General features: G+C 44.2%; 1 protein-coding gene across 1 annotated transcript; it reads left to right on the top strand.

The window, feature by feature from the left end:
- The first annotated feature begins 1072 nt into the window (after positions 1 to 1072).
- On the top strand, positions 1073 to 14739 carry supt16h (SPT16 homolog, facilitates chromatin remodeling subunit). Its single transcript, XM_075450612.1, has 24 exons — positions 1073 to 1464; positions 2569 to 2661; positions 2925 to 3095; positions 4072 to 4224; positions 4331 to 4477; positions 4567 to 4718; positions 5266 to 5438; positions 5998 to 6088; positions 6168 to 6241; positions 6392 to 6501; positions 7211 to 7276; positions 7393 to 7491; positions 7910 to 8025; positions 8239 to 8392; positions 9314 to 9441; positions 9546 to 9808; positions 9887 to 10005; positions 10401 to 10639; positions 10756 to 10831; positions 10991 to 11160; positions 11256 to 11385; positions 11466 to 11592; positions 11737 to 11811; positions 13871 to 14739. The coding sequence occupies exons 1-24, from the start codon at positions 1399 to 1401 to the stop codon at positions 13966 to 13968; spliced, it is 3090 nt and encodes a 1029-aa protein (XP_075306727.1). The 5' UTR covers positions 1073 to 1398; the 3' UTR covers positions 13969 to 14739.
- Positions 14740 to 15149: the final 410 nt, after the last annotated feature.

Raw genomic sequence — 15149 nt, 5'->3', positions numbered from 1 at the left:
TGACTAAAAACACAGCAACAAATCTCCAGCAGAGTGGTTGAAAAAGAAAATAATCAAAATGTTGCAGTGGTCGGGTCAAATCACAAGATTCCAACCTGCCTTTAAGGCCTGTGGTGGGACCTTAAGAGAGCTGCGAAGAAACAAATACCCACGAATCTCAATTGTCTGAAGCAACGCTGTCAGTGCAATGTTAGACTGATAACGTCACAGAGAAAATGATTAATTCAAATCATTGCTGCCGAAGGTGGTTCACACTTCTGCATTTTTCCTTAGTTTTTGGTAAATAATGACGTGCCACGTGTTGCTGTTCATTTTAGGTTGTATTAACCCCAATTTAAAACCTAGTAAGGACCAGATGATTTTTATGTGCTGATTTGTTCAACTGTTAATTGGATAGAGGCTTTAATTTTCCTCATTTTTAGGGATGCATCTGCTATGCCTCCAAATATTATCTCAGTGGGTACACATCATATACTGTATAGTAGAAATATATAACGGGGGAGTTGGTTAACAAAGGACGGGTAGAAAAACAGTGTGATTAGACCTCTAAAACACAGTTTTCACACACAATTTTTCTGTAAATTTACATATTGAATTTGTTTGTTAGGGATGCCAAAATTTTAACGGATATGAAATATTTTCACTATGATTTCTGTTTATTAAAAGAAAATAAAGAAAAACAAATTTCAAATATTTTTGCAGACGTGTTACTGTCGGGGCAGTTTCTATCGCGAGACTGGCGCAGGGAAAAAACGTTTGATGACGGTGGCGGGAAAACCCACCGTGGCGGGAAAATGCAGCGTGGTCAACACAAGATAGGGGGCGCTGTTGCACAAGCGTTACAAATTACCTCCAAAATGCGCCACAAAACAGCATTACAAAATGACAAAAAGAGAAATCATTTCTCCCAGCTTTTAACAGTTTTACTTATTCTCTTGTGAAACAATTAAGGTAGTATTACAAAAGAAACTGGGGTTAGAGGGCATTAGTTTTTTTTAAAGTGATGTTTATTATCAAATATGATATGTAAAGACTCGGCGGGGGAGGGAGGGGGAGAAAGGAGCACAGGAGGAGGGGGTGCTTAATTATAACAGATTGGTGTATGTGTGGCTGTGTGTGGCGACGACACAGGGAGACACTATTTTACGTTTTAATCATTTTCATCACGTCCATATTTCGTGCACATTAGCGCATGGTCGGGTTTTACATGACTTCTCAATTGAAAAATCCTCGGTAGTGAAATAATAAGGCAGGCGGCAACAGCATCTCGTAGTGGTGTTTGGATCCCAGCAGGCGTGGAAGGAAAGTGCGCTGTTGTTAGTTGACACTCATCACCATCATTATCCGGCCTGCTGAGAGGCGAAGCCGGGAGCTGGAGTTTGCAACAGAGGTCTCACCATGGCGGTAAACCTGGACAAGGAAGCGTACTACCGCCGCATCAAGAGATTGTACAGCAACTGGAAGGTACATTTTCCCAATACGAGGCGTGTGTCGGAGTCATTGAGTTTGTTTGAGGTTATTTCGATGCAAAAAAAGTGTGCTGCTGGAACCGCTAAGTTAGCCGCGTTTTTCCTCTGAGAGAGTTGAGTGTTGTCGTTGTGATCGGTGATGTCTCCCGGAGCTCATTTAGCGTGGACAACCAGACTGAACAGACAGCGCTCTGCACATTTGAAACACTTAATTTGCACAGAAAACCTTTTTCTTTTGTTTGTTTACTTTTTTAAAAAAATTCTCCTTTAAGTATCTTCATCAAATAGGCTAGCTACCTCATGTTAGCCCTGCAGTCCTTCCATTCACCACGTTAGCTAGCATGCTAGCATGATAACTTCACCTCCGAGCTAACTTACTAGCCAAACGTCAAAAGCTGTATTTATCATGTGTGTGTTATTTGACGAAGAAACCGTTTTTAAAATGTCTCCAGAATGCCATTATTCACGTGGGCTAGCGTGACATTTAGCTAACTGCAAAGGTGTTCACACATTGGCAATTTGCACCTCAAGTGCTCGCTACATGACAATGTTAGCTGGTTAGTTAGCATCAGAATAACGCCAGCATCCATGTAACATGTGCAGCATGTCTACAGCTCTTATGAATACATTTTCGCGTAGTTTGAAACGTTATAGAGCTTTATGTGATCGTTTGTCAACTTTGTTTTTGTTGGTGAGGTTGTTTACTGAAGTTGTAACATGTTGCCTGCTTTAGTATTCATCTTCGTATCAACCCCCGTAAATAACATGCAATTGGTCTCACTTAGCTTTACGCTAGGTATACATGTATCTCGTATTGCATTTTAGCTAAGAGCGTTTAAAGGACCTTTTAATGGCACCTGCACGCCTGCATATCGTGCCAGGTGATGTAGCATCAGGTGTAGATGCTGCTTATAAAGCTCCTCTGTGTTGCACATGGATTGTAAGCATTGCTAACACAACGAGCTCCTCGGCGGCTACTCACAAGAGTTACATGAAATGTGTGCCTGCGCAGAGAGTGGCCTCGGGTGTCTATAGTCTACGTTGTACTTTGGTGTGTCATACATAGCATCACAGTGCTTGTCTTTGTGTGATTTTCCAGAAAGCAGAAGATGAGTTTGGGAAAGTCGACGCTATTGTGGTGTCCGTGGGAGTGGATGAGGAAATTGTGTATGCCAAATCCACAGCCATTCAGGTAAGTGCTTGATGCCAAGTGCAGGCCTCTGCATAACTGGATTGTATGATCTGATTTACAACAATTTACTGCTGTTAGCAAATGTTCTACACACAGTCTTTTGGGGGGAATTGACTCTTAATAGCATTATCACTAAGATGTAGTTGGATGAACATTTTCCACAAGCTGTAGTGGGACTCGTTTGCACTGTTTGTTGGTTATACTGTCCAGCTTTATGTGGATGGTTAACCCATTGCACGCATGCCTTATATCTGTCCCCTCAGACCTGGCTGTTTGGCTATGAGTTGACGGACACCATCATGGTCTTTTGCGACACCAAAATCATCTTCCTCGCCAGCAAGAAGAAGGTGGACTTCCTCAAACAGGTGGCTGTGACGAAAGGCAATGAGAATGCCAACGGTGTGCCGCCCATCACCCTGCTCACCAGAGAAAAGGTACCCGAGGCAGTTGAGTTATGGCCAGACATGCGCACGGTTATCCTCTGTTGACTGAAGGTTATAAGGGTGGGATTTGTTGGTTACGAATGGGTCTGTCCAAAACAGGGATTTGATTTGTTATCGGGGAGTTTGAGAAAGCAGGCTTGGTGTACTTCATGACTAAAATGTAACGAGTATCAGCTCGTGAAGTTCTTCAGTCTGATAACTGACTGAAATTGCATGCTTCTTATGTGGCGTTTTTGTCAGAAGTTTCAATGAAACTTCTTTGAGGCATTTGTTTTCCTTGTTTTATCTGTGGTCTACTTTGAAGAAGACTTGGTGGTTTGGTTCTATCTGAAGAACAACAGCGTTGTTGCAGATGTCTGCTACATTAGGACAGGATTTTTTTCTTTTCCCACCTGATTTAAACTTCAGTTTAAAGCTGCTCCGCTTGTTGGAAAGTAGGTTTGTTGAAACACTTTAAAGATTGGTCACGTGAGCTTTGTTGATCTAAAATGCCGTCACAACCCAAACTTAACATTGACTTAATCACCCGTCAGCTGGTTGTTTCTCTTCGTTGTGACGTCGGGTAGCTTTTCTTTCTTCCGTTTTTTGTTTTTTTTCTCTACCAAACTGTGAGAACATTGTAAACCCTCATTCACTGTCAAGTTATGAATGCAGTCTGTGATTGGTAGATGGACTCTGCACAAAGCATCATGAACGGCTAACAAAGACAACAGATTTCCACATGGAAGAATTTAGCTCAATCAGAGCTAGAGACCTTCCACTTGCCACCATACAGAGTTTAGTCACCTCACTGATAACATTGAGCCCTGATTAGTGCGTCATAATGGACAAATGTCAGTTAGTTGAAAACACAGTGGCAGCATTTATCTATATCCGTCTCTTGGTGTCTGTGTGTGTGTGTAAAGTTGATCCCATTCTTGGAAAAATGTAAATGTTTTGTTTGTTGTGCGTCGTTTGTTCTTTTTAGAATGAAAGCAACAAGGTCAACTTTGACAAGATGATCGAGGCGATCAGGGGTAGCAAGGAGGGGAAGACGGTAGGAGTGTTCAGCAAGGATAAGTTCCCCGGAGAGTACATGAAGAGCTGGAACGACACAATCACAGCAGAGGGACTGGAGAAGGTGAGACAACTCCAACTGGATTTAAGACTCGTGAGCAGACGGCTGGAATAACACCTCCTCTGTTTGTGTTTTGAGTTGTGATGAGCACTTCTATGGTGTCGTGCAGGTGGACATCAGCGCTGTGGTGGCCTACACGATGGCAGTGAAGGAGGACGGCGAGCTCAACCTGATGAAGAAGGCGGCAGCCATCACCAGCGAGGTTTACTCCAAGTTCTTCAAGGAGCGGGTCATGGAGATCGTCGACGCAGACGAGGTGAGAAGGCCCCGCCTTTTTGTCGTCGCAAACAAACGTAGGCCGATGTTCTTAAAACGTAACATGCCGGCCGTCGCCCTCCCCAACAGAAAGTGCGGCACAGCAAGCTGGCCGAATCGGTGGAGAAGGCAATCGAGGAGAAGAAGTACCTGGGCGGCGCAGATCCGTCCACAGTGGAGATGTGTTATCCTCCCATCATCCAGAGCGGCGGGAACTACAGCCTCAAGTTCAGCGTCGTCAGGTAGCTCGCCTCTTCTCCGCAGGAACGCAGGGGCATGTGTTGATTACAGGAAAAAAGTAAGAGTATTGGGCTGCCACTTACAAGTTTTAAAAATAAGCCAATGCCCACAAAGGTCCCCGTGTTTGTCAGTTTGTTTCAATACTTTCTTTTTTTAAAAATTTATAATGCATTGTTTGGAACAAACTGTTGGTGTCAAATATGCTGTAAATCCTCGTCAGCGTTGAGCTGCGACGTTACTACAGCAGCCCCCGAGGGACAAGTGAAACGCTGGCTTTCGAGCAGGCCTGTTGAATGTTTCCGCGACCACTCTGCTTAATTTTGTTCAGTCGTGGAAGGGGAGATCAAGGATATTATACCCATCACTAAGAATGCAAGGGACTGGGAGTTAATTAACTGCTGGTTGTAGCATCAAATTTAGCACAGCGACGTCAAAGTACTGCAACTGAATTTGCTCCAAACTGAAGCCCCAGTTAGACATGTCGCGTTTGTGTTCTGGCTCAATCAGAAAGGACCAAGTGTGCTTCAATCACCAATTCTGTTGTTCCAGCGACAAGAACCACATGCACTTCGGTGCCATCACGTGCGCCATGGGGATCCGCTACAAGTCGTACTGCTCCAACCTGGTGCGCACGCTCATGGTGGACCCCTCTCAGGAGATGCAGGACAACTACAACTTCCTGCTGCTGGTGGAGGAGGAGCTGCTGAAGGAGCTCAAGCACGGTGAGTTCAAGGGCCTGCTGGGAGTGTGCGGAGCTCTGAGCGCACCGAGGAGTACGTTGGTCATCAAAGAAATGACGTGCTTTGTATTTTTGATTGTGTCTTTTCTGGTTTTGTTGTTTTGAGCAGCTGAGACTATTGTGGATTTGAGGAGATGTTTCTTGTTCTCTTTAAGCAAAACTCAGTCTCAGATAATCTTAAAAAATAAATAAACTGGGAATTTATTTATTTATTTATTTTTCTCCCTTAAATGACTGAAACCAGGTTGACACTGTGACGTTTGACTCTCCCAGCTGTAAGATGCCCAAGAAACAGTCACGATCTCTTAATTTGGGGCCTTCCAACGATGGTTCTGACGTCTCATTGTGAAGAAAATCTAGATGTTTCAGTTGGAACTGATGTGACTTTCTGCTGTTAACAAGTGAAAGCAAACGGCACACATTTTTAGAAAACATCACAGGGGTTCGCCTTAGCCTACGATGCGGATAGCATTGTTTTTTTTTTTTTTCCCCACTTAAAACTGAAGCTTGGGCTTACAAACGTTTTCTCTCTCTCTCCACAGGTGTAAAAATCTGCGACGCCTACAACAAAGTTCTGGAGTACGTGAAAAAGGAGAAATCGGACCTCGTTGCAAAGCTGACGAAAAACCTGGGGTAAATAGACAAACGCGTTGCACCTTTTCAGCAGCGTACTGGCGCATTCCAACGCCCCGCTCTCCGTTTCTGTTCACAGCTTTGCCATGGGAATCGAGTTCAGGGAAGGCTCCTTGGTTGTGAACGCTAAAAACCAGTACAAACTGAAAAAGGGTGAGGTCGTCTTCCTTTTTGCTTCACATTGATTGTTTTAAAGCGGCGACGGATCAAACGGTGGGCACAAAAAAGAACAGTCAGTGCTTCGAAAACTATTTCTTTTGCCGTTTTGTTCCTCATAACAAGGCCTCGGTTTGTCTCCACCAGGTATGGTGTTAAGTATCAGCTTGGGTCTTTCTGACCTGCTGAATAAAGATGGCAAGAAAGAGGAGCAGAAGTACGCCTTGTTTATTGGTGACACAATTCAGATCAATGAGGTGAGCTGCGTTTTCCTCCTGATGAGTATGGAAGTTTTTCTGTGCCAGCAGTTTGAATACGAATTTCTAATATTTAATTTTTACAGCATCAAAATCAGACTTTGAATCTGGAAAAACCAACGGTGTTAAAAAAAAAAAAAAATTAAATTCAGTGGAAAAAGAACCAGACTCAACATCCGGGTAAACAGGGAGAAGCAATCGATCCCCGTCTCAATTCATCCAATGGCAGCCAATCAAGTTACGCTCCATTGGAAAGATCAGCTCAATAGATATTAGTAATATCTATTGCTCAATTTTACTAACACAAATGGCAAATAAAGTAAACTCACTCACCGAAGCACCATCACCATCATGTTTGGTGGACATGGCTGATCTGTCCAATGGAGCGTAACTTGATTGGCTGCTGTTGGATGAATTGAGACAGGGATCGATTGCTTCTCCCTATTTACCCGGATGTTGAGTCTGGTTCTTATTCCACTGAATTTTTTTAAGTTGAATTCTTTTCCACTTATTTTTGTTTTTAGAAATTGATTTTCTTTTACACTGTTGGTTCTTCAAATTCAAAGTCTGATTTTGATGCTGTAAAAATTCAATATTAGAAATTCGTATACAAACTGATGTCGTCAGTTGATAGATGAGGCTTTTTTTTTTTTTTTTACCCCCCCTTCTGTTTTTGTTTTTTAACAACCCGAAATGTTTTCTGCGACAGGAAGAGGTCGCCACGATACTGACGCCAGCTAAGAAAAAGATCAAAAACGTGGGGATCTTCTTGAAGGTGGGTGTCCGGTGCTCGCCGGCGCTTTACGTCAGTCACGACCCGTCCTGGAACCACGAGCTGAAGCTGAACAGTTGCCGTGTCTCTGTGTTGTTTTTTTTTTTTCGTTTTGTCAGAACGACGACGAAGAGGACGAGGAGGAAGACGGAGACGACGCCGAGGAGCTGCTGGGGAAGGGAGCCCGGAGCGCCGCTCTGCTGGCGGACAGAACCAGAGTACGTGTCGATGTCTGTGCTGTTGCACATTGCGACCGGTGATTAGTGTTTTCTCTGCTTTTGATGGAGTGTCGATGACTAAGAGTGTGAATGTCTTTGTACTCTTATTAGCTACTCGGGAGGGTAAGTATTTGCTGTTGTTGTTTTTTTTTCCTTAATTCTCATCGGCTGAACTTACTCAGTTGCAAAACTGCTGACGGGGAAGAGTTCTCATTTTAATTTGTGATTTTTTTTTTTTTTTTTTTTTAATTTTTAATTTTTGTAATTACTTCTGTGTTTCTTGTTTATTTTCTCCATCTAAAGCCGTAACACGTCCGCTTTCTGCATGTATGTTCTTTTTTGTTTTGTTTCTTTTGGGTGGGGGGGGTTGGCATTCTGTTATTTCATTTGGTCACATATCTTTTTAATCCAATCTTAGAACGAGATGACGGCAGAGGAGAAGAGACGGGCTCACCAGAAGGAGTTGGCCAATAGTCTGAACGAGGAAGCCAAGCGCCGTCTGACGGAGCAGAAAGGAGAGCAGCAGATCCAGAAGTGAGTGTGGAAGGTTTATAAGCCGTTGTGTTTTCGTTCATCATAATTTGCCCCTTTAGTTTGGCGTAATTGATATTTCTGCCGTCGTCGAACGACTTAATTGCTCACCCTTTTTCATCAGCGAAGCCTTATGAGAGCCGTAGCATGTAATGAAGTCCCTGCTCTTTACTCACATTTGCTCATATTTTTATTTATTTATTTTTTCCCTCTCAGGGCCAGAAAATCTAACGTGTCCTATAAGAACGTGTCTCAGATGCCCAGAGAAAAGGACATCAGGGACATGAAGATCTTCATCGACAAGAAGTACGAAACTGTCGTCATGCCTGTTTTCGGCATCGCCACGCCGTTCCACATTGCCACCATCAAGGTACACCGACGCCAACGATTTAAGCCCGATTAAAGTCCTCATGTGTAGAAGCTAGATCAGTGGTTCCTGAGCCTTTTCTTATTTTTTTCCCCTTAGAAGCTTGTATCCCAGTGATTTACAAAAAAAAAAAAAAGAAACCTGTGTTGTCTCGTCCTTGGCTACGCCTTTACAGATCAGTCAGCTGCACTTTCTTAAAACGACCGCGTTGAGCTCGTTAAGTGCGACTTCTGACGGCCAGTTGCGGCCTTTGTTTTTGTCTTTAAGGAGGATGCAGATGGCTGACTCCAACAGGTGGAGAATAATCTGAAACTGTGTTTCAGGAGAGCACGAGCTCTCCTTGAAATGTTTTTTTTTTTTTTAATTGTGCTCTGCATCTGTTTGTTGGGCTCATTAGGGGAGGGATGCGTTGTTGACATGTGCTCTTTAAATGAATGTCCTGCACTTCTGCAGAGCAAACTGACCAGCGTACCTCGGTGTGCGTAATGAACTTTATCCTCACACAGACTTTTCTTAAAAGTAACACGACTCGTTTTGAAGTGCACCGACATTAGTTGAATGTGTCCTGAAACTTCCCTGCAGAGACGCCGCACTTCAGAACTGCACTGTTTAGCCTTTCTGTCACATTTTTATTTATTTATTTTATTTTTTTGTGGTCTGTTGATGGCATCTTTCTTTCGCCTCTACCACATGACGACAAATTCACGTGTATGGCTGTGCGTGTACAGGGCTCACACATTAGTCTTTAAGACAGCAGTGTTACATCTCACGACTGTAGGGGGAGCCAAAGAGCAGAAATGGGCCAAATTCTCTAGTGTTACTTAAATCCAGTAAAGGTGTTATTAGAATGGTCTTGTGCAAATCTAATTCACACTAAATCGATTTTTTTTTTTTAACTGACCAATGTTTTTCTTTGCACTCTAGAACATCAGTATGTCTGTAGAAGGAGACTACACCTACCTGAGGATCAACTTCTACGTCCCCGGAAGCTCTCTGGGACGGCAGGAAGGAAACATCTTCCCCAACCCCGATGCTACTTTTGTCAAAGAAATGTGAGTTGTTTTTTTTTTCCCCCTGCTCTTCTCACAAACAAGCCCTAAAACTTCATTTTTAAACCCCTTTTTCATCGGCGGCGTCTTCTCCCATCCGCTCCCAGCACGTACCGGGCGTCAAACCTGAAGGCCCCCGGCGACACGTCTGTGCCCTCCACCAACCTGCAGAACGCCTTCCGCATCATCAAGGAGGTCCAGAAGCGCTACAAAACGCGAGAGGCTGAGGAGAAGGAGAAGGAGGGCATCGTCAAGCAAGACTCGCTGGTCATCAACCTAAACCGCAGCAACCCCAAACTCAAAGACCTCTACATCAGGCCGAACATCGCGCAGAAGAGGATGCAGGGCTCACTGGAGGCGCACACTAACGGTGGGTAAAGGGGAAATGATCTCGTCTCGAGGTAAATGACGGCCCAGAATATAAATGACTTCTCTCGTCCCTGCACAGGTTTCCGCTTCACGTCAGTCCGCGGCGATAAAGTGGACATTCTTTACAACAATATCAAACACGCCATCTTCCAGCCGTGTGACGGCGAGATGATCATTGTACTTCACTTCCATCTGAAGGTATGTTTGTTGGTTTCTGTGACACGTCTTCATGTTTTCGCTTCCACAGATCCAGACTTTCTTGTATCTTTTAATGTGGTTTTGATCAGTAACTCACTTTTTTTTTTTTTTTTTTTTTTTTTTGGCTGCTTTTTTACTCGTTTTTGGCTCAGTCCTTCTACCTTGTTCGTTCCCTTACTTTTTACTGACACATGAATCATTGAAGACAAAATATATTTATTTTCCTGGTCTACGTGTCAGCAGTCTGGCGACTGTAGCTTCTGGTTCGCTGTGCAGAAAAGATCATCTTCTCGATCCCTTTACATGAAGCCCATGTCTGAAAGTGGCCTTCTCTGGCAGTCTTTAAAAAAAAACAACAAAAAAAAACAAACATAACACGACTCCTTTCCCTCCAGAACGCCATCATGTTTGGGAAGAGGCGCCACACGGACGTGCAGTTCTACACGGAAGTGGGCGAGATCACCACAGACTTGGGCAAACACCAACACATGCACGACCGCGACGACCTGTACGCCGAGCAGATGGAGCGGGAGATGAGGCACAAGCTCAAGTCTGCGTTCAAGAACTTCATCGAGAAGGTGGAGACGCTGACTAAAGAGGAGCTGGAGTTTGAGGTGCCCTTCAGAGACCTGGGGTGAGTCGACGGGGATGTTAACGTTCTGAGCCTCGCTGAGGGTGAGCAGTAAGGGATGTTAGCAGCTGTGAAAGCAGATGGTGCCTGACTGTTTGGCTTGTGCGCCTTCATTCCAGGTTCCAGGGTGCCCCCTACAGGAGTACATGCCTCCTACAACCCACATCCAGTTCTCTGGTCAATGTTACCGAATGGGTGAGTAAGCACACAGATGATTGATAAAATGATGATGCAAGTTCCAGGAAAGTTGTGTCAATCTGCGATACTTACAGAAATGTCCACACATTATTTGGGTTAAAAAAAGAAGAAAAAAAAACAAAACACTTTTGGTTTTATGTTCTTGTCTGTCTCCAGCCGCCGTTTGTGGTGACTCTGGACGAGGTGGAGTTGGTCCACTTTGAGCGCGTGCAGTTCCACCTGAAGAACTTCGACGTGGTCATCGTCTACAAGGACTACAACAAAAAGGTCACCATGATCAACGCCGTGCCCGTCAACTCGCTCGACCCCATCAAGGAGTGGCTCAAGTAAGGTCCCGCGCGAACGCCACAGAAAGCTGGACACGCGGGAGGAGGTCCAAGCGGAACTGAACGCAGAGTTCTCTGTTTTCTGTCTCTCTCAGCTCGTGTGACATCAAGTACACAGAAGGAGTCCAGTCTCTGAACTGGACCAAGATCATGAAGACCATCGTGGACGATCCGGAAGGCTTCTTCGAGCAGGGAGGCTGGTCTTTCTTAGACCCAGACAGTGAGGTGTGTGGTTTTGCTTGTCTGTTATTTTGAGCGGGTCTGACTTTTGTATCTTTCTTGACGGGACTCATTTTGCGTCGCAGGGAAGCGGCGCAGACGAAGACTCCGAGTCCGAAATGGAGGATGAAACCTTTAACCCATCTGCAGATGAGGAAGAGGAGGAAGGGGAAGACAGCGACGAGGATTACAGCTCTGAAACGGAGGACTCTAGTATGATTTTTTTTTTTTTTTTTTTTTTTTTTTTTTTTTAAGGACTTCTTAGTAAACTTGCATGTGATATGTGGTGAAATGTTTTTAAATGCTAGAATAGCAACCTTTTCCTGAGGTAATGAGCTGATTTCTCCCTGCCTGCAGATTACAGTGCGTCACTGGGCAGTGAGGAGGAGAGCGGTAAAGACTGGGACGAGCTGGAGGAGGAAGCCAGGAAAGGTTAGTATCTGCGGCAGTGTAACATGCGCGTATAAATCTATCCAAGATGTTTCTATTTGCTTGTTGTTTTTTGTTTGTTTGTTTTTTCCTCCGACTCGTGTGGAAAGTGATGTTTCGGTATCATTTCAACTGAATTTCCTGCGCATTCACGTCGGCGCAGATGTGAATGCGTTTGCATTCTAAGGCGTTCCCACTGCAGGCAGATTCAGATTTGTTTTTCAAATTAAATTGAAGTCACACTGTGTGCACTGTTATTTGCAAGCGATCGGCTTGGATTTGTGGCCATTCGGCTTCTCGGCATAGGTTGCTGCGGTAACGACAAAGCAGCAGCCGGTAGGGCTGAGCAATTTTATCGATACTGCGATTAGTGATGCTCTGATCAGCATTTTTTTGGACCGATCACCAAAATCATGATCTGCCCGATTGCCGATCACGGAAGGAATCGGACATTTCCATGCCTTTCATCTAGCAGAGAGTGCACCATTTATAGAAATTAAACCGCCAGAGGTAGCTGGGGACATGTAGAACAAGAATCTGCAGAGTCGGCAGAGAACATTTTGATTTGGTTCTAAGTGAAGTTTTCAAATCTGACTATGCAGAAATGAGTTTGATTCTGAATATGCTTCAATAATTTTGTTCTATCATTTTGTTTTAAATCTTTAAAAAGAATGTAGTAAAAAAAATAAAAAACAAGGAATGACAGGTGTATGTATTCCAACAAATGAAAAATCAACTTCGATATAGATTTCTGAGTTTACGGGGTGCACTTGAATGCACCATAAATCCGCTCACACGCTTTACCGTACGACACGATGTAAACGGGCACTCGATTTTCAAGTGTAGATATGGAGGTAGAGAGCTACTGCTGCCACGAATGGGAACTCATCATGCCACAGATGCAAGACCTTTCAATTGATGAAGAGGCCAGTGTACCAGCTTCTGTCTGCATCACAAATCATAAAGACTTCCCCGCAATCCTGAATGCTGGACCTTTTTGCACGTTCCCAAAATTAACTGGAAGAAGCGACCCAGGCCAGCTCTCCACCTCCGTTGGCATTACTGGGCGCTTCGAACAAGTGCACCACATTTTGTCGGTCACCCTGTCTCTCACAGCTGCAGCTGTGGCTCCAACTTCAGCTGGGACCACTTCTCTGGCCCTCCTCTCCCTCTCTGCCCGTTCTAACTCCATCTGGTGAAGTTAGGCATCTGTATATTCTGGTTCATAAAGATATCCCTTTAGCTCTGTGGTAAAAGGGATGTCTTCATCATCGGTGTCGTAGTCAGACATGATTACGTTAACTTTCCGAGCAGTAAACACCGAGAAACAGGCCCGGCAGGCGGCAGCACGTATTGATACTGCAACCTAGTGCCAAGCGATTGTGAGGTGTAACTTTTTCGGAAGATACGATTTTGTGATGCAAATGTATTACTCTTTTGAATGCATATTCTTTTCAGAAGCAAAACGCTTTATTTGTGAAGCCCCAGCCAACTAGCCGGACTACTTACTTCACCCCCAAAACAAGACTGTAACTCAGCTCACAGGACGCAGGGGGGGGGGGGGGGGGGGGTAGGAAAATGTTGATAAATAATATTACTAGTATGGGATGTCGTACAGCTTCATGTCAAGAGGCGAACTATCCCTTTAAGTTAATACAATACAATGTCAGGCGTTCACATTATACAAAACAGTGATAAATTCGTTAATAAAAATGTTGTATAAAGTGCACAGCTCTCACGTTTGTTTCTGTTTGTCTGGTTGTGTTGTCCTTCTGGTTCAAAGGTTGGACCACCAGTCCAATCAGCGATGATTCATGTCAAATCACACTTTTTTTTTTTTTTCCCCCAGAAAATGATGTAAGTGTATTGAATCGTATCATTGGCTGAATATCGTGTATCGTATCGTGAGATTAGTGTATCGCTACAGCCCTAGCAGCCGGGCGCTGATCTGTGCGTTTAAACCTTGAGAAAGTGCTGGGGCCCCCGTTTTAACGCTGCTCTGCGGGAGCGCTTGATATCCTCGCTCTTATCCTTTTTCTCCTTTGCTTGTCCCCCCCCCCAGCTGACAGAGAGAGCCACTACGAGGATGAGGACACCTCAAACAGGAAGAGGAAGATCCCTCCACCGCCCCCACCGAGCAAGAAGAAGCGACGGGCCTAAACTGCATCCACACACACACTCATACTGCCAAACCTAGTTTCCCCTCGACCCTTCCTTCTACCCCAACTGGCTCTTTTGACGCTCACACTTCCCAGACGCACATGCTCAGACAAACGACGTGTATATAGACGTAGAAGTCCCCTCGTTTTTTGTGTTGGCCAGTGGAGTGTCTTGTTGTGAAGGTGAAAGAACCAGCAGGACAGTCTCACTTCATTCCTTAGTAATGTTTTTTTTCTTCTTTTCTTCTTTTCCCACCCTTCTGCCCATCAGGGTTTCTTGTTTTGTCTGTGTGAGTGTGTGCGTGTGCATGTGTGTCTAAATGGGTTTTTATTGCAAGCATTGTTTATTTTCTGTTTAGAAAAAAAAAAGGAGAAAAAAAAAGATTTGTTTCTTAATTGATGGTTAATAAAAGATGACTTGACATATCCTCTGCCAAGTGTTTTATATATAAAAAGAAAACAAAAAAAACCTGATAGACCTGATTCCTTCACCCGCTCGTCTACTTTTCACTTCCATCACGTTATTCTCAGTGTTTGTTAAATTGTGTTAAAAAGGTGGAGCTTTTGCCTTTTTTTGGGGGGGGATGCTGATTTCATGAATTTTCTTTCTTTTTTTAAACGGGGTTTGTAAAACTTATGCATACACACACTCACTCACACACCATCTCCCCTCACACGTGTCCTCTGTTTCCTCTTTTGTTCTACCTGAGTAGATATGATGTACTGTTAATTCTGAAGACCTGTTTTTGTAATAAAACTAAAAGGAACTGTAGCTTGCTTTCATTCTTTCAGGGAGGAATAAACGTGACGGTCACAAGAAAACACTAACCCCGCTGAGGGGTTAATGGCAGGTAGTACTTTTGAGACTGGCCGGTTTTTCAGAGGTTGCTCTTGCAGAACAGGGTACTTCTGATTGATTGAGTATTGCCATCATCTTACAGCCCTGCGTGGGACTGTTCTTTATCCTCCTCACTCTGGATTTCTGAGCATTGCGTCTGCTTTATTTTTTTTTAATTTTATTTGGGATCGCAAACCAAACGCAGCCCTCTAGTGTGGAACACCTGGTGGAACCAATGAACTTTCTTTTGGTCTCCATACTCCTGTGAGATTTGCATCCGGTCCTACGAGATCCGTGGGTTCCCAGTCCTAATGCAGCCTCACAACACTGACCACCACCAGCTC

Source organism: Odontesthes bonariensis, chromosome 19 (genome assembly GCF_027942865.1).
Source record: "Odontesthes bonariensis isolate fOdoBon6 chromosome 19, fOdoBon6.hap1, whole genome shotgun sequence".
NCBI lineage: Eukaryota > Metazoa > Chordata > Actinopteri > Atheriniformes > Atherinopsidae > Odontesthes > Odontesthes bonariensis.
The sequence above is the reverse complement of the archived record's forward strand: the minus strand, read 5'-3'. Positions and strand labels throughout refer to the sequence as shown.

Excerpts from the sequence above, each read along its gene's own strand:
- supt16h (XM_075450612.1), top strand. The coding sequence starts at position 1,399 with ATGGCGGTAAACCTGGACAAGGAAGCGTACTACCGCCGCATCAAGAGA. Across the intron at positions 9,809-9,886 it reads ACTGGAGGCGCACACTAACG|GTTTCCGCTTCACGTCAGTC; the intron begins GTGGGTAAAGGG and ends GTCCCTGCACAG. Across the intron at positions 10,006-10,400 it reads TACTTCACTTCCATCTGAAG|AACGCCATCATGTTTGGGAA; the intron begins GTATGTTTGTTG and ends CTTTCCCTCCAG.